At 43.5% G+C, this 19,675-nt stretch overlaps 1 protein-coding gene across 4 annotated transcripts in view; it reads right to left on the bottom strand.

The window, feature by feature from the left end:
* MXRA7 (matrix remodeling associated 7) overlaps nucleotides 1-19,675 on the bottom strand; it is a 293,370-nt gene that overhangs the window by 74,682 nt on the left and 199,013 nt on the right. Inside the window, exon 4 of one of the 4 annotated variants that reach the window (XM_086930681.1) lies at nucleotides 17,519-17,599. The exons of the other annotated variants lie outside the window; for them this stretch is intronic. Within the exon in view, the coding sequence (XP_086786807.1) occupies nucleotides 17,566-17,599 (34 nt within the window). The 3' untranslated portion in view covers nucleotides 17,519-17,565. The remainder of the gene's footprint in view (nucleotides 1-17,518; nucleotides 17,600-19,675) is intronic. 4 annotated transcript variants of the gene reach the window in all.

Raw genomic sequence — 19,675 nt, 5'->3', positions numbered from 1 at the left:
AAATATGAAATCTTCCTGTATTGGCTCTTTATGGAGTGGCGGTACCTGGTGAAATGCTCGAGCCCTACTGATGGGTTCCTGATATTAGGTGGTATTATCAGGAGGCGATGGTTTGGCAGGGTAGAGGTCCGAGGGACCAACTTCATAATCTGGCCAAGGATCTGTGGGCTGTGTTGCATCATGAAGAGGATCCTCCGCCCCCTCTTGTTATGTTATGTTATGTAAGTGCATATTTATAAAGCGCACTGCTACTCCCTGGAGTGTCCCGGCGCTGAGAGCAGAACATACGTCACCTAACATCGGAACACACTGACAACGATCAAACGGTTTATTGCTGAAAAACCCACAATTTAAGACTTTTCCTAAAAGTCAGAAGGTCTGAACTCTGTCTAATGGGAAGGCTGTTCCACAGCCATGAAGCCACCACATAAAAAGATCTCCCACCCGTTCGAGACAATGTCACCCTAGGAGTGACAATCAGAAGTTGTGATGAGGATCTCAGGTTGCGTTTAGGAAAATAGGGCTAAAATCTGTCCCTGAGGTAGGGTGCTCTACTCTTATGAAAGGCTTTAAAAACCAGGACCATGGCTTTGAACTGAATTCTTTTCCGTACCGGAAGCCAGTGTAGTGATGACAGATGTAGAGTGGTATGGGTTGTAGAGCCTACCAAAAAGATGGCTCTAGCAGCTGCATTCTGAATCACTTTTAGCCGGCCCAAAAGATATTCAGGCAGGCCGAGATACAAGGAATTCACATAATCTAGATATTATTAGGGCCTGCACCATTGTCTTCCTGTAAGGGATGGACAGCAAAGGGGGAAAGTTTCACAACATTCTCAACAGCCCAAAGCATACCCCGGCTACCGAATGTATTTGCGCCTTCATAGAGAGGGTTGAGTCCAGCTTAATTCCTAAATTTTTCACCTGAGAAACAGCTGACACAGGGGGTGACATATCCTGGGGCCACCATTCAGACCAAAAGTCGGGTGGCCGATGCCCAAAAAAGAGGATCTCTGACTTCTCTGAGTTACATTTAAGATGGTTATAACTCAGCCAAGAGAAGACTTTAGTGAGGCAGGTGTTAATCAAGTTGCCATCAAACTCTACTCCTTTCTAGCAAGTAAACAACAGCTGAGTGTTGTCAGCGTAAGACACTATCTTAGCCCCAAGTTTCTCTGCAAGAGTGGCCAAGGGGGCCATATACAGGTTAAATAGTGTGGGGCTCAAGATCGAACCCTGAGGCACCCCCACATTCAGAGAAGGCATCTCAGCCGAGAAAGGGGGGGTCCAGATGGTTTGGGAGCAATTCGCGAGAAAGGACATAAACCAACTCAACACCGTGCCTCCAATCTTGCCCACCCATGAAGGAATGTGGGGGCACCTGTGGAGAAATATCTAGGGGGTCAACCTGAGAATGAGGTGGAGAGGGTAGAGGTGGGGGATTGAAGGGTGCCTGTGGTGGCAGTGGTGATGGAGAAGCAGGTGGGGGAGGGTGCAAGGGACTAGTAGCCTTGTCAATTTTCTTCATTTTATTAGGCAATAGTAAGTCTATAGCTTCTCCAAAGAAATGGTGATTGCTTTGATGGAGGTGGCACCGACACTACAGTCTGGGTTAAGATGCAGGGAATTTGAGGCTGTATATGCAGCTGAGTCTGTCATGGATAGAGCTGTTCCGGCATTGTCTGGAGGACTGGTTCTACCAAAGAACCAGGAATTAATTTCGATGCTGGTCTCGAAATTTTCAGTGCCAAGATGGGCTTCAGTTTCAGAGCTGAAGTGGTCAGAGCCGAAGATGAAGAGGGCCTGGATCAGTGTAGAGGCCGATGGCTTAGGCCGTGCTTTCGGTAATGAGCCATAGGGCAAGGCATCCATAACAGATGCTCTGTGCTGACCATGGCCTGTTGGCAGTGGTGGCCTAGAAGCCTTATATTCTGACAGAACCAAAGGTCTTTTCAGTGGCAGGACAATGGAAGCAGTACTCACAGTATGCTGACCCAATGGAAGGGCCTGCATCTGGAGGTCAATCTGTAAGTCGGAGCCTGAGTCTCCTAAGGAAAACGCCTCTTCCTCGGCCGCAGAGGCCTCATGAAGTTCCCCCTCCTTGGCATCATGTTGACTGACGATGCCGGTGTTACGTCGACCTCTTGATACTACATACCCTGCGATGCACCTTTCGGTCCTGTAAGGTTTTCTTCGATCGGAACGATCGGCAGTCCTCGCAGTTTTGTTCCTTGGAATTGGGAGACAGGCACAGGTTGCAGACCTGATGTAGATCGGTCCGCAGGAACTTAACGTGGCACCTGGGGCAAAAAACTCAATAGAGTCCATTCCATTAGCAGGGCATTGTAAGGGGAAGTCAAAGAGGTAAAAAGAGTGGCCCGGAAGGGCGAGGCCTGAAGGCTGGGGTTGGAGTACATTGATTCTACAGGCGATAGTGTCCCAGAGTCGGAAACACAAAGATGGAAACGCATTTGATAACAATACCAACGAGGGTAAGGGTGAATTATTAACTCAAAGGAGTCCGAAACGCTCTTGATCCGGAGCACAGTAATACACCTCAGAACTTGATGATGGAAAGAAAGAAATCTAACAATTAAGTCGATGCCCAGGCACATTGTCACCAAGAAGGGGAGTCACTTTACCACGTAACTCGAAAGACTTCTTCAAAGAAAAACACACCCAGACTCAACACTTGATGGCAGGAATATGCAGTTATGTTATGTTATGTTATGTTATGTTATGTTATGTTATGTTATGTTATGTTATGTTATGTTATGTTATGTTATGTTATGTTATGTTATGTTATGTTATGTTATCCGGTATTTGTAAAGCGCACGGCTACTCCATGGAGTGTCCCGGCGCTAAGTCTCAAAAACCCAACATGACAGAGCCACACATGCCACCCTGGAAACTATAGTTTGAAAAGTCAGGTTTTGAGTTGTCTCCTGAAAACGAGGAGATACTGAGCCTGTCTGAGAGCGATGGGCAGGCCATTCAAGAGTCGAGACGCCACCACCTGAAAGGATCTGCCTCCAATCTGGGAGAGCCGTATCTTCAGGGTGATGGTCAGACAATTGGCAGAAGACCTCAGGGTTCGACGTGGAATATAGTGCTGGAATCTTTCCCCAAGGTACAGGGCACCTATCTTATGGAAGGCTTTAAAAACAAGCACCAACGCTTTAAAATGAATACTCTTCGGTACCGGGAGCCAGTGTAGGGAGGCCAGAAGAGGGGACGTATGTATTGCAGGCCCGGCAAGAAAAACGACTCTAGCCGCTACATTCTCAATCACCTGTAGGCGGCCGAGTAAGTAATCAGGAAGGTCAAGATACAATGCATTTAAGTAGTCCAGTCAAGACGCCACCAGGGCCTGGACTACCGTCTTCCTATGGGAGACTGGAAGCAAGGGGAGAAAATTCCTTAACATACGCAGAATTCCAAAACAGATCCCGGCCACTGATTCAATCTGCACCTTCATAGAAAGAGAGTCATCAAATTTGACGCCCAGATTTTTCGCGACGTTGACCGACATAGTGGGCAGGGCCATGTCTTGTGGCCACCTGTTGTGCCATGCTGCACTGGGATGGGAGCCAAAGAACATAATGTCTGATTTTTCAGAGTTACACTTTAGTTGAAAGTGCATAAGCCATGAGAACACTTCAGACAGACAGGTTGACCTCATTCCCATTTAACTCAGTGCCCCTCTCACAGGTTAACAGCAATTGTGTGTCATCTGCATACAACACTATTTTAGCTCCATGTTTCTCAGCTACAAGCGCAAGAGGGGCCATATATAAGTTGAACAACGTTGGGCTCAGAATAGAGTCCTGTGGTACCCCTACCTTCATGGGGGAATAGCAGCAGAGAAAGGCGGGGGCAAAATAGTTTGCTGTCGGTCCTTTAAGAAGGAATCAAACCATGTGAGTACTGTGCCTTCGATACCACCCTCTTCAAGCCTTCCATTGTGGGGTACGGTATTGAAGGCCGCAGAGAGGTCCAGCAACACCAGAACGCCCTTCCCCCTTTGTCCAGTGTGATTTCAATGGTCTCAGCTACTTCTAAAAGGGCTCTTTCAGTGCTCAAATTAGCTCTGATACCCGACTGGCTGGAGTGCAAAAGATGATTGGCCTCAGTCAGTAAGGACTGAGTTGACATATCTCTCTAGAACCATGGCGAAGAAGGGTAGAAGAGATATGAGCCGATAGTTGCTAGCGATCGAAGGATCGGATGTGGCTTTTTTTTAAAGTGGAAGAATTTTTGCATGCTTCCAGGTTTTAGGCATTTGCCCCACCTGCATGGCAGTATTTAGAACTGAGTTAACCACGGGGTTCATCACCTGTGCAATAGAAGACACAACTTTGACATTTGACACGTGAAGTGGCAAGTAAATGTTTTCTTCTTGCTTTTTAGACAGCGACATTTTCAGCATCGAAACAATGAGCTGACAGCACGCGGTGCTCTGTCTTTTTGGATTCTTTTAAAACATTGTGTTTCAGGGCTAATGATACCCAAGTATGTGGTGCTTTGAAGCCGACAACGCAGACTTTCACGCCTGCATCTGGCCTTCATAGGTGTCGCTGGCTTATGTTTTCAAAGTGTCAAACACCCTTTTACCATCTTTCGGAGTGAATAATGCTGACATTTCTTGTGTGTTTAAGATCAATGGCATTTCATTTGCAGCCTTGCCTTTTAGCTACTCAGGTGGTTTGATACTATTCCATAATTATTTCCAAGCCTAACCTAGAGATGTTCATGGCATAAAGAATATGTGGGTCTTGTGGGTCTTGTGTGTCTTACCATCCTCTGACCTCTGTTCTGGGACGTTCCTCTCAAACTGCACCCAAATGAGTCATAATAGGAAGCCTTATAAAAGAGGAGTGGGGATACAGATTCAAAGGGGAAACATGAAGGAGAGGACATTAGGAGAACCCACAAAAATCAGAGAAGGGCAGGTAGGCTCTCAAAGAGGAGAGAGAGGTGGGGCTATCTGTGCTCCAAGAAAAGAAACAGGTTAAAGCAATGGAAAAGGACCAACACGCCGGGAGGATGAGTGCCACGCTGCACTGTCAGGTGGGCTGGTGCACCAGGAGGAACAGAGACACCTCGACCAGGTAATCCTCAGAGTAGATAAAGGCCTTGATGGAACCTGCTCGCTCCCTGTGCTTGTTCCTGCACGCATATGCAAGTAGCGAGCAGACATTGTGCATGGTACAGTGTACAGGACCTCCTAGGATGGAAGACCAGCAAGGCAGCACGAGTTCAAGGCCATTAGCCATTTACCCTGAAAACAAATGTAACCAATTCGAGAAAGCAAAATAATTAGACCAACTAAATGAGAGAAACAGGTTACTAAATACAAGGTTTTGGGAAGCATTTCAAAATATTAGGGGCCCGATTCACAGAACTAGCTTAAGACAAAATCCTAAACTTACTACCATTTTAGTATTCACAGAAGGCACTTACTCATTTTGGTATTCACAGAAGGCACTTACTCCTAAAGTTAGGAGTCCTAACTTTACTACTCCTACACTGAGAAAAATCCTAAATTTAAGACTTTCGGTATTCACAGAAGGCATTTAGGAGTCCTAAAGTTAGGACTCCTAACTTCTGTGAATACCGAAATGAGTAAGTGCCTTCTGTGAATACCAAAATGGTAGTAAGTTTAGGATTTTGTCTTAAGTTAGTTCTGTGAATCAGGCCCATAGTAGTTTTATAAATGGGCTATTGCAGCTTTAAGTGGACATTTGGAAAAGCAAAACTCCCTCTAGAAATTGTGCTGTTGAGCGTGTACTTGCAGCTACGGTACCAGGATACCAAAGCCTAAATATCATCTGACAAAACTATTATCTCTTAAATATTGTTTACAAAAATATCACCTCATTTGATGTAATAATGGAAAATCAATACACAATAGAGCAATATTTTTGTAAACAATATTTAGCCCATGATATATATGTCATATTCTTTTATTGCAATCAATATTATTCAACCACACGTGATCCTCATCTTGCTTTCACTGTGGCCCTCCCAGGCTGACTTTGGACCAACAGGACTATGAACACAAGTAACAACAGCCCTGCAAGGCCACTTATTCTGAAGCATAACACAGGCACCTCACTTTGCTGCAAAAGATAAAAGGCAAAGATTACACATGTGAAGCTGCGGGCACATGCAGGAGAGGCCATGCAGGTAAAAGAAGTCATGCTGTTAGGGAGCAGGAGAAGACGTGCATGCAGAGTGGGCCAGAACGTGAAGAGGGGGTGTCCCAGGCCAAGTCCACCTTCTCAGAGGGCACAGATATATCGAAGCAAGCTTCACAAGCAAGAAAGGCAAGAACCTCCCAAGATGACAGTGCTGATTACAAGAAGGCTTACACAGAAACTTCAGTGGTTTGTGTCTCCCATGTAGGGTATGTTTCCCCCTTGTGCCAACACTGGAATAAACCTAATTCTTGAGTTGTGATTAGTTGATCCAAGCTCTGTGGTGTTACTTTCTCGGGGGGTTCACTAGCACTGTTCAACATGCCCGCACTGTGTCAAAGATGGCCTCTCCTAGGAGGGTGTTCTTTTTTTTCCACCCAATTCACGTGTTGCTTTGTCTTAGTGATAATTTAAGGTCTGTGCCATTGTCACCCATAGCCACTGCACGGTGTCCAGTGCTCTAGGATCTCTTGTGGATGTTTATTTCTGTGGACATGTTTCAGCTACAGCCGGGCCATTAATCCGTTCACAATGGACTAGTGATTGACCATGGTTGTTCCAGTTTTGAGAAACAGTGGCAGTAATTCTCTCACCCATTGCAAGCCCCCTTATTTTTCTAGGTTGAGTTTTGGGGGAATGGCATTTTCATCCTGAGTGATGTTTGGCTTATAAATATCCTTTACTTTATGAGTAATCGATCTTACTTCTGTGTGGGTGGTGCTGGGATGTACAGATAATTTATAAGAATGTACAGGCATCTGGGCTCAAGTTAGCTATGTATTCTCTCCATTCAAGCTAAGGCTTATGCTGTGTCAACATCCTTAGGTCTCTTCAGAAGGTCAGAGTTCACTCCTTGAAGAAATGTTGAGAGGGTGAAGTTGAAAACTCAAACATTGAAGATTTTGGAAATTTCACTTTGAACCAGGCTCTTGATGGAGCAGATTTAAAATTTCATCTCAAAGAAGAGGCAGCTGATGGAAGGACTGACCTGTACGGACATGAGGTCAACCAGAGGCTCCTTCTTACCCAAGGATCAGAGCTGGCTTGGAAGGAGCATGGACAATTATGTGAAAGGTCTTGCCACTTTCTGACGGCAGCACCTGGGCAAATGCCCATCATCAGCCGTGGACAGTGTATATTGGGAACAAATGTATTAGGAAATGAATAACTTGTTAGCACTTTAAACCAGCTCGACTACCACCAACCTTAGGTGATATCCTCTATAACGGACATGTAAACATATGTAGGAGGGGCAGATGTACGTGACAATCTTTGAATTCTCGCTTCATTCAGTCATTGCCTTAACATTTTCAACACAATAACACTTCTTGATCTTTACCTTCCTTCCATGGTTTAGGCCTTTGTCTTTTGGTCATTCAGGAGGAGAGGCTGGATTACTGGAAGAGCATTTTACTTTCTATCTTGATGAAGTGCCTGTGGCCCTGACCTATTTGTTGTCTCTAATGGATAACTCAGACCCATGCCCTAGGCTGGTGTGCCTTTTTAATTCACTTTAATAGCTGAAACTCACTATCAAAAAAGCAGTGCACTCTGACCGGATGCGTCAGCTTTCTGCTGGTTAAACATACTCCTTAGAGCACATGAGCAGTACCATGGCACTCTAAAGCACAATAACCCTGGCCTATCTGCATGATGAGCCACCCTCACTCAGGATTCTGCAGCCTCGCTGTGCATCTGATGCACCAGCATTGCATGTCAGCCATTATTCTCCATCATGTAAGTATCATCCAACATTCATTACAGGGCTGTTGGTTGGTAATAAATTGCTGAAGTCCAAGCTGAACTTGGTTAAATTAGATATTCTCGCTAGCAAAAGCAGCACGTTTCATTGTCCAACTGTAAACGTGCTGCTTTTCGCATAACGTCTGCTAAACTGGTTGAGTTAAAGCTGGTCTACATTGCTAAAGTACTTTTAAGTTAGAGTTATATTCCAGTTACAGCATACCGTGGCCTTGATCGAGAGTGAGAAGACTTGAGTTCACTGGAAATGTATTACTTTATGGGTCCTGTGCTGGTTGTTGGGTTAGCTGTTCTATGTGTTTGAGGGGAGCAAAGCCTGGTTTAATATACAATGTACTTTTTTTGCAGCAGAGCTATTGCCGACAGTCTACATTCCAATGAGTATATCGGGAATCATATAGTTGAAAACAAGGACAATGAAAGATATGAGCAACCAAGGCCCTGAGACCAATCTAAAAAGACAATTTATCTGTGATTCATCCCTAAAGCGTTCACTATCACTTCTCTCTCAAAACACTTATCCGAATCAGGAACTAACTGCTTTAAGATTCCCAATCCTCTAAATGTAACAAAGTATGTTATGAAAAACTTTAAACATAAGAATATGAGAGAAATCCCGGAAACACTGATCGGCGACTACTATCTCAGAAGGGGACCCTCATGTAGGTCTGTAGTGAGAGCAGATGTATACGACAAGCTTTGAAGTCTTGGTTCATTCAATAATTCTTTGACAAATTTCGTGTTCAATAACACTCCATCTCTACCTTTCTTCATTGGTTTAGGCCTTGCTGTTGGTCATTGGCGGAGAAAGGGTGGATCATTGGACTACCTTTTTACTTTTGGACACCGTAGACTGCACCTCTATGTTGATAAAGTGCATGGTACCCCGAAGCTATTTATTGTCTCTAACGGATAACACAGGCAGCTGGCCCAGGGATGCGGGAGTTGGCTCCTGTGGCTTTTTAATTCACTTTGATAAATAACTGAATATCACTAGCACAAGAGCAGTGTGCGCCGAACATACTCGTTAAAGCACGTTGGAAGGAACAAGGTAGTCTGAGTGATGCATCATTTCATTAGAACCTGCGTGTATATGCATGGTAAACCACCCTCACCTAGATACTGCCACTGCTTATTTTGTAACACTGTAAGTGCAGGGGCCCAGTATTTTGTTCGAAGGCCCATGGCCAGAACTATTGAGGGTCAGGGTGACAAATGCCAAGGCTGCACAGTCTAAATTCCACCTCATACCTCTTTCATCCACAAACAGACATTCCCAGACCTATTATCTTACTATTTCAGATAATTTTTCATACTTGCTTTCAAACTTTGGAAAAGTTTGTCAGTCTTGCTTTTATTTCACCCTGCCCGCCCCCTTTTTGTTGTGTGTTTTAATTCTCTTGCTCAAGGACTCTTGAGGGGGGGAAAGTGCAGGACCCTAAAAATGAAGGCTAATCCCCTCCCCTCCACCCCCCTCCTTCCCCCTGCAACCACGGGCTCGATTTAAGTACTGGATACTGCCAATAGACATCCCTGTCTATGCTCCAGCCCTTGAAGGAGAGCCTGGCAATGCATCATGCACAACAGCACTGCTAGTTAACCCTTCCCCAGTGTAATGTAAGAATTGTGCATAATCTGTTGCAGAGGTGGTTCCATGGTAATAAATGGCCGAAATACAAACTGCATTTATTAAAACTAGATAACTTAGGCAAGACTGTTGTTCAACTGCTAGCATGCTCCATTCCCAATTGATTCTGCTATAATCGGTGAGTGGAAGCTGGTCTTTGGCTGTAAAGTACTTATAAGTCCAAAGTTATTTTCCAGTTACTGTATACCATGCCCTTCATTGAAAGCAACTGAAAGGCTGATTGAACATTACATAGATTATTTAAGGGTAATATGATAGTTCTTGGGGTTGCTGCTCCCCGTGCACAAGGGAAGTATGGCCTGGGTTATGGTACATTAGATTTATGTTTTTGAGGCTGGGCTGAATTATTCTCATCTGTCCACACTTCTATGTGGAGAACAAAACAATATGGACATATATTTGCAAATAAGAGCAGGGAAACGTATGGGGAACAATGTCCTAAAATCAATCTAAAAAGACAACTTATCCATATTCCATCCCTAAAACTTTTAAGATGTCCCAGTGTGGTTTCATCTCTCTCTCAAAACACTCCTCCACCTCATGAGCTAGCTGCTTTAAGATCACCTATCCCCCGCATTTATCAAAATATGCTACGAAAAACAAAAATCACTGCAGACGGGGACACTCAAAAATGACCTCCTATATTTCACTCACAGTACTGACCTATGGGCAAATAATATACAGATCTGCGGTGACTAACATACCCTATGGTCAAAGCTTAAGGTCTCGCCCTCACCATACTTCAATGGGAAACCATCTCCATCTTTAAAAATGGAGCAATGGCAAATCATATTTCAATCCAATGATGCTAGTCTGGCCCTGCTCAATGAACTTTGAGAGGAGGATGTAGCCTTACGGCTAGATCGGTTCACCTCGCACCTGTGGAACCGGGTTCGAGTCTCAGCGACGATGCTCAACATCCTGCGATCCTGGGTAAATCTCCCCGTGACTAACAAAAATGAATGTGTCATTCTGTAACAAAACTGGTGCTCATGTAAAGCGCTCCGATACCTGATTTCTCGGGTCTAGTTTGCGCTATCCTCCCCTCTCCAACACAAATTTTTTGCTAATAGTCCTCAGCCTCCTCAAACATTGCCCCTCAACGCTTTCTCTCATGTTGCTTTTTTCCACCAACCATGTTAATGTTAACCTTCCACCTATCTTAGACGGCGCCGCACATTGTCTTACCCAATAATCTGGATGGGGTTGGCAAGGAAAACTTTAAATTTGTTCGTTTGATCATATGCCTATGATTATGATTATGATAATATTGGACCATCGATAAGCTGGCTGTAAATTTTGAACTACCACTACTATTTTATATTTTTGATCACCATATTGTAGGTACTTTTCTAACAAATATTTTGCAATATGGTGTTTAGGAAAAAGGCTATCTCGCCTTTTGCTTCATCTATTGAACCATGGCATTGATCGTTCAGAGGAACATGGGAACATGCTCCTATTGCTGGGTGTATAATCTTTATATTGCCCTGTGCCTTAACGTTTGTAGTTTTCTGGCCACATTGACATTAACATACGCCATCTGTGCAGTAGCGGTCGGCAGTAGGTGTTTCTATAGGGCGGTGACGTGGGCAGGAGGAGGGGCAGGGTGGGGGGAAATAATGTATGGATTACGGAGTTTTACAGGTAAGTAAACATTTAAATACATAAAACGAATTTCGTTGCGCGCACTGCATCACATTTGGTGATGCAGTGTGCGCAACGAAATTCGTTTTATGTATTTAAATGTTTACTTACCTGTAAAACTCCGTAATCCATACATTATTTCCCCCCACCCTGCCCCTCCTCCTGCCCACGTCACCGCCCTATAGAAACACCTACTGCCGACCGCTACTGCATCTGTGGCATTTGACATTGTATCTTAACGATTGCCCCATTATGGACTCTATGTTCCATTTACTGTTTTTAGGATGTGTGATCTTCACATTAGATTTCTTTACTGTTTATTTATCCAATTTCCTAAATTCAAATGGGACTGTTTGTGGAGAACGTACCTATGAAGAGCTATAAGCTGACCTATTTCTTAGCTTACAAGCAATTTTGTGTGTGTTTTAATATAAAAAATGTTTTCCTTTCTTTTTAATATTAAAAAACAACATCTATTATCTTTATATTTCTTTAGGGCTTACCTTGGCCTAACTAAAACCGTTGCCACATCTTTCCATGACCTCATTTTGAATCACCAATACTCCTTACTAAGAAAGGATTTCCTTAGATATTTTGTGAGTATGATGGAGTCGCACAAACTATTTAGATTAGACACCTGTATATAATATATTGTGTTGGAATATTTATTGGTTACTGTTAGCTCTGCAGATGAACTGTTAGACGTTTAATCATGCAGCATCAATGAACTTGAAAACTATACGTTATATTCAAGTATTTCTTCATGTATTTCTCTTGACTGTCACATTAGAACTTATTAACATGTCGTTTGCAATTTTGACAAGGTTATGTTTAAATCAGGTCTTATGAAATCCCTTTAATGTTACATTATAATTTACCAACATGTCTTTTGTAACAATAGTAAAGCATTTGTAGGTATAGGAACCTGTGCATATTATGTTCAAATCGGGTTTTACCTATGCACCTCTTTGGATATTAGATCAGAACTTGACAACATTTATCAGCTTTATCAAAAATACTTTTGAGGGTATATGAACCTCATGTCTTCTCTCTATTATCCAGTATCTTCACTCATGTGAATGTTTTTCCAAAAAATGTTTTCCCAAAAGATTGTCTAAATGTTTGAATAGTTGTTTGTATTTACTAAAAAATTCTGGTTCTCTGTCTCCTTAGACAAAGCTTGTTTAGTTATTAGTGCTTATGGATTGCATTTTGTAAATATGTGTTTTTGTATCTTTTTTTATTATGTATAGCCCTGAAGAAGTCCGGTGACGGACGAAACGCATTGGCTCTTTGGCTATCAGCGATTATTTTAAGGAAAATGAAAAACTGAATAAAGGAAAGAAAATTGAAGATCCAAAGTCTCTTGTCTATATATTCGTTGGGAAAACAATCATGACAATGTTATATGTGACTTAACAAACATTGAGACATCATTTATCGTAAACTGTATATTTGAACTTGAAGGGTGCTGTCTATTTTCTAAAGTTATGTTAATGTCACTTCTTCCCCGTTACCTCCTCAGTGTCTCACCCTTCACACCACTCCCCCTTCCCCACACTAGTCTATCAGCCACCGACTTCCCGCACAGCCCACTTGCAGATGACTCCTCTACACTTTCTCCATTACACACCTAGTCGAACCACTTCGTCTCATTGCTCACAACTTTAGCCCTCCCCCACAACCCTTCTCAACCCCTACTCATCATCTTCCTGCAACTGCCAGCTATGTTCTTCTCTCCCCAAATGATGCCTCAGCCCCTCCTTCCTCTAGCCCCCCTGCATCTCCTCTGTTCCCCCTTAAGCTGCTTACATTTTAAAATCCTCCCTCCTTCCTAATCTGCCAACTGCACCTCAGAAACTACACTAATCACATGCTCTTTGCCCAAAACAGCAGGTCCTCAGCAATCAATACCTAAAACTAGCTCCAATCTGGAAAGACAACACAATCCTCCTCCACATTGAGTCCTACATGTCGCCCTAATCTGATCTCCAACCCTCCATAGTTCAGATGACCAAGAAAATTGACGTCTTAGCATTGCCAGTGACTCATCTGTCATGCTTGATGTTCACATACAAAAAATGTTCAAAGCCTGGTCAGCAACCTGCCTTGAAGAATAATCCAAGGGGAAACGGACTACCCAGAAGAAACCATTACTCTAGACCCCTTAGAGCTGCCGAACTCTTCCCACTACTCACTTTCATTGCTTCCAGAGCCTTTCACTGAAAATCTATGCATGCAAAGCCTTTATACCAGAATGAATATTAACTAACGTCCAATGCCCTCCCACCACCCTCCAACCTTTACCTCCTCCTTCCCCCAGTGAACACAGCACTTTGGACGAAGATTATATGGACTTTTTCACAACTCAACTAATAACCGCTGGTGAAGTGCATGTACCCCTAAAGCTTAAATCTGCACTGGGGACAAAACAGCAAACCTGTTAATGCATTCTCTTCTTTTCCCTATAACAGCGATATCTTCAAACACTCCCTGACACCCATATACTGAAAAGGATCCATTCTGGATATCATCCTTTTAAGGGAGTCATTTCTGATTGCCTATGATCCCTCCCAGTTGACTGATCTGACCACTTTCAAATTGGTGTGTACCCTAAATATTGAGCCCACAATAGTCAGTGGAACAGATTCTCAAGGGCAAAATATCGAAAAAATAATATCGTCAGGTAGTAAATCTAGAGTTTCTAGACCTAACTCCACAAATATGTACCTACACAGTATATACACAAGGTAGCTTGTAAATCTATACTTCTCTATATGCACTTTCCTTTCTTTTGTCCCTCAATATTCTGTCCTCTGTATTCTTCTATCTTGATGTTGCTGGTGTCGATATTGATAGTACAACCCTTCAAATTCCTTTCACAATAACCTTTTCCCACCACAAAATCTTAGGTCCAAAAGAAAAAGAAAAGATTCAATACAACAACATTGGCATAAGTGTAATTGCTCACAAGGCTGCCAGAAATAAATGGAAATTGCACATATTCAGAAAAATCTACAATCATGAAATCTCTCCTGGGTGCCTCCAAGATTCGACCCAGACCCCTATTTGAAGTCTTTAAACAAACACCCAGATACCCACTACCACGATGAATTCAGACTTTGGGAGTTCCTTTAAACAAAGAGTCCTTGATCTTTCACTTCCCACAAGCTCCAACAACCCTGATGGTTTCAAGATGATCCATGAAGTCAGTGGTCCAGGTCGCATTTCGACAAAGTCTTAGAGGGAGAATTACTAGATACCATAAACAAGGTTAAACCCTCTAACCACCTCACCTCCCTGATGCAATACTCGGTTCCATCAGCAAAGATCTTGCCAAACAGTTATTGCCCTACTGTACCATCCTGGTGAATCCTTTACTTAAATAAAGGGGTTTTTCCTAATAGTAAAAGGTCTTTTAAGTCTCTCGGCTGCCAATGATTTGAATAGCTTCCATACTCTCTCTACTTTTTCCTTCTTAGGAAAGGTGCTTAAAAGCTGTGCAGCCACCCCCCTTTTTTTACCACATCTAGGCAAACACCTGCCTATTCAGATACAGTCACAGCACAGAGACTTCCTTTCTGCACATATCAGATGTCTCACGTCCTACTCTTGACTCTGGCAACTCTTACCTACTTATGCTCCTAAGTCTCTCTCCTGACACTAATACAGTCAATCACATCTCTAATTAACATGTTGAAGGAATGGATGGGCACTGAGGGGGTAGTCCTAAATGGCCTCACATTTTTGCTGAACCATTTTCAAGCAGTTAAAATAGCAAGCTCTGTATCTACCAAAGTCAACCGCCAACTCTGTTCAACCTGTCCCTAAAACCATTTGGACAGATCCTCAGTTACTCTGTGTACAGATGATGTCCAGCCCCAGCTGTCCATCGCCAAACGATACTCTCCTACTCTCCGACACCTTGACTAGAATCCAAAAGTTGATGTCAAACCACTGTCTCAAACTTATAAAATCTATATATGAAAATTCCTATTAATCTCACTGAAAAAAATCCAACCTTCGGGAACAAGAGTGCATGGAATTATTTCCTTCCCTGGATTGCAAACCAGCAAATATGGAGAATGCCAAATGCTTAAGTTATATCCTTGACATCCTTCATAGGCAAACCACTGCCATGGCTAAGAGTGTTTGCCACCAATTCAGGTTATTCTCGAACATCATGCAACTAATTCCAGACCAGGACTTAAAAAGCCGCAGTTCGTGACTTTAGGAAATCGCTCCTGTCCAGACTAACAAAAGTTCATCTGGCACCCTCAAGGAGTGCTGTTACAGGACACAAGAAATGTGACCACATTACATTTCTCCTAACTTTTCAGTGGCACCTTACTTAAGCTAGAGCTTAGTTTAAGACTGCTTGCATCATTCACAAACCCCATCATGACTCTTCTCCTACCTGTCCAATAATCTCAAAATCTCCGGTATTGAGGAACAAGATGAAGAACCTCCCACATTCAAGCAAGAATGCTGCTTGAAACATGCCTTCTCCAGAAGTGCTACATGGATTTGGATCTATCTACCACCAGCTCTTCCATCACCTTTAAAAATAAACTAAAAGTTCTCCTATTCCAAAGATACTTTGGCTTAGGCCATCATTCGCTTCTTCTCGTTCCCATCTCTGAAAATCCACCACACAGACTGTTAGGGCCTCATTAGGATGGCGGGCGGATTGCCCCCGCCAGGCTGGTGGTGGCTACCGCCAGCCTGGCGGGGGCAATCCCCCCGCCATCCTAATGGACCCCTATGTGCTGGGACTTGTCTGTCTTGTTTTGATGCTGAACTTTTTGATTATTTTGTTTGTTAACCGTTTTTGAACTCCTGTTCTCTTGTGAAGCGCTCTAGTGCCCATAAGCACCGTTAGCGCTAAATAAAACCACGAACAATTAAATAATGAATCAGGTAACACAGCTAAGAGAAAGAAATACGAGCCAGACATCCGCGGACCCGTTTCTCTTTTTCTACTGTTATTTCATTTTACCTCTATGTTGCTGTAGTTTTCCTGAACAGACACATGGGGGCAGCAGTGCACTGAATACACGCCCCCCAGTCCTATGTATTTCACAGTGCTAGCAGTGCCGCAGACCAAATGGAGTCCCTCCCTAACCTTCTGGAGGCAGACGGTAATTAATATTTTTAGGGTAGAGGGTATGACGTAAAAGAAGGTAGTGTTTTGTATCGGGTTTCCGTGGTGTTTCAGCTCAAAGCCCTGGCTTTGTGGTTCGTTTAACTTCATGTTGGTTTCTATTTAGTAAACCTATGTTGAGCATTTTCCGTTACTCGGGTTGACCGCAACCTCCGCAGGAAGTCCTGGCCATCTGGGACTCATGAGTAATTTTTCTTAAAACGGAAAATGTAATAGCGTTTTTCATGAGCCATAACCCTTATTGCGAAATGAGGTAAGGAATTCACGGTTTCGATAACAGTTATTTCTCTCCCTTTGATAAGACCTTATCTTACATGGGCAAGCTTCAGAAATAAACACGGTATACCGACTGCAGGTGCGCGAAGCTGTGGAACACTTTCATCTGCAACTTGTTGAAGTTTTATTTAAACTTCATAATAATTATGAGGGTAACACATTTGCTGATTTTTTTAAACAAACAGTGGGAGAAATGTTTCACTAGGGGCAAGCTTTAAGGGGAATTCTATCACCACAAGGTTTTGTGAGAGAATTCTCACTCTATTGCACTTTGTAGGGTGGAAAACTTCAGAAGTTGAATACATTTAGCAAACTTGACACATTTTGCAAACTGGACGACGTTTGCCAACTTTGCTCAACCACGACGAGCGTGTAGTTTAAAACTTTGCCCACCCTTGTAGACGGTATCTTACAGTCGAAGATAGTTTATCTTTATAAGTAATGCTTTTAGTAATGTACTAGTTACTGGCTAGTTTGGGATAAGAGCGCATATATTAAGTCAACTCTAAATTCTACATTAGCTGAATTTTGTATTAAACAGTCGCAAAGTATGTCAAGAAGATTCACGAATGGTACCCCACTTCTCCCCTCTTCACGTGACTCCGTTCCAGATGCTGTGCACAAAGCACACAGGGCGTAGGGAGGTAGGACACTGATGATTAATTTGTTATGACAAAGGGACATGAGGGTAGGTGATGGGTGGTGATACAAGGAGGTGAGGGGTAGACTGAACACACTTAACTTTGGATTTCAAATGTTAGCGGGTGTTGTTACTGGGGTGAGGATCACTCTACTAGTTCTAATAAGAGAAGCCGCGCCTTACCAAGAATGTTTGTAACAGGGGTTATGGCCGAGGACTTAGAGAGCCAGCTACAGAGATGTGAGGTCAGAGGTCAACTCAATCCTGTAATGAGAATGTGGCATGCTTGTCATAACAGTGTCAGAGAGCTGTCCAGAGAGTGTATCACAGGAGCTGCACATGTTCTGAGGACCCAGCCTGCTGGATCTCCGGCACCTTACCTGGAGAGAAGCTCTAAAGTCATCATGTCTCCGCACATATCCAGCATTAGACATGATGTACTTGTGGGCAGGGAAAAAACACTTCAATAACAAATGTTGCTTACTCAAGGGCTCCGTACAGGACATTAGCTGCAACCTCTCCTGTGAATTAGTTGAATGCCTTTCACACCCTAGATAGTCCTGGGCAGCAGACTGTCACCTTCTTCAGTTCTTACCTGCCACCGCATGCCATTATCCAGGTCTGAGCTCCCCTGCACTGGGAAACGTGGAAGCCTTCCCATCCGCAAGCTCTTCAGGCTATATTCAAGGCATATTTAGAGCCCTTCTTTCCAGATGTTACTATCTCTGGTCACATTCACAACTTCCTATCACTTGAGCATACCACAGATTCTATCAATACTAACTCCTAAACTAACTAAAAGAAGCATGGTAGGAATTTGAGAACATGGGCCCCAACGCACAACTTCCTACATTTAGGGTTATTTGGACTAGAAGATTAAATTACTGAGGCGTTTTGCTATTTTGTAATCCTTTCAGTTGCCAATGCGGGGAAGCACTTCTGCTCAAGTAGTTTACTGCTACGATGAGTATTCCAAGCAAATGTGGCATCAAACAATGGTACTGATTACCTTGGCTTAAGTAAGCACTCACCCAGCTGCAAAGCACTAAACCAGCTCATGTCATAGTCAAACTTCATCTTGCAATCAAAATGAGAGAGAGGAACTAGAACAGCTAGTTCGTTTCCCCTGGGGTTAAATGATTAAACAACAAGAACTAGCTATTAGGGTAGTGTTTGCGTACTATGGGAGGTTTAAAATGCTGACCTTGGGGCCCCAAAGCAGTAAGTTTATTGGTGGGCCCCAGGCAGAAAATAAAAACAAAGGCTAAGTACGTGTAGGGGTAGACTTATGGTCTCCCATGTCCAGTGTGGTCGACTAGTTTCAGCCAGGCCTTCTATTTAAACTGGCTTTCATCAGGACCTTTTATGTGTGGGTGTATTTACAGGGATATATATGATTCAGTACCCTGAATGTGTGGCACACGCTAAGGTGCTCTATGTGTGAGAGGTGTTTCCTCTCAGTTCGTACTCCTATCTACAGGGGACAAACTCCAAGGATCTCCTGCCGGTAGGTCGGGACTCTATGCACTTTGCTATGGTCACCTGACCCGCTGAAACACCTGTCGTCCGGCCGAGGGATCCGGTACTGAATCATATATATCCCTGTAAATACACCCACACATAAAAGGTCCTGATGGAAGTCAGTTTAAATAGAAGGTCTGGCTGAAACTAGTCGACCACGCTGGACGTGGGAGACCATAAGTCCACCCCACACGTCCTTAGCCTTCGTTTTTATTTTCGGCCTGGGGCCCACCAATAAACTTACTGCTTTGGGACCCCAAGGACAGCATTTTAAACCTCACGCAGTACATCAGCACAGCACACTGACGTTCCAAAAACCCGCTCCGTAGTAGCCTGGCGTCACAGCACACCTGAGGCGCACTCGGTACCTCGGTTGGGGCCCGATGATGAAGCATGCCACCAACTAGGCTGGTGGGTGAGGGCCTTCCTAACAAACTAAATGGATTCCCATACTAAACACATAGTACACAAACACTACCCTAATTGCTAGTTCTTGTTGTTTACTCATAGTCAAACTTCCGACACAAAACAGCTCTATGACTCCTCTAGCCCGTGAAGTGCAAAGAATAACCAAATGCACCCACTTCACATCATCCAAGAGGTCCAATGACATAAACTGATCTGGACATGGCAACCACAATATTTAAGCAGCTCTCAAGCTGCCCACTCTCCACTGCGAGAACCACATCCAGTCCTGTTTTTTGTTTGCACTCTGACTCTTGTCGTTTTGTTCAAAATCCAGGACCGAGTGCAGTAACAGAATTTATAACCAAAACTAGATCTGGATGAACTACTCGATTTAGGAATGCCGTGAGAGGT

The sequence above is a fragment of the Lissotriton vulgaris genome, chromosome 7 (genome assembly GCF_964263255.1).
Source record: "Lissotriton vulgaris chromosome 7, aLisVul1.2, whole genome shotgun sequence".
NCBI classification, from domain to species: domain Eukaryota; kingdom Metazoa; phylum Chordata; class Amphibia; order Caudata; family Salamandridae; genus Lissotriton; species Lissotriton vulgaris.
The sequence above is the reverse complement of the archived record's forward strand: the minus strand, read 5'-3'. Positions and strand labels throughout refer to the sequence as shown.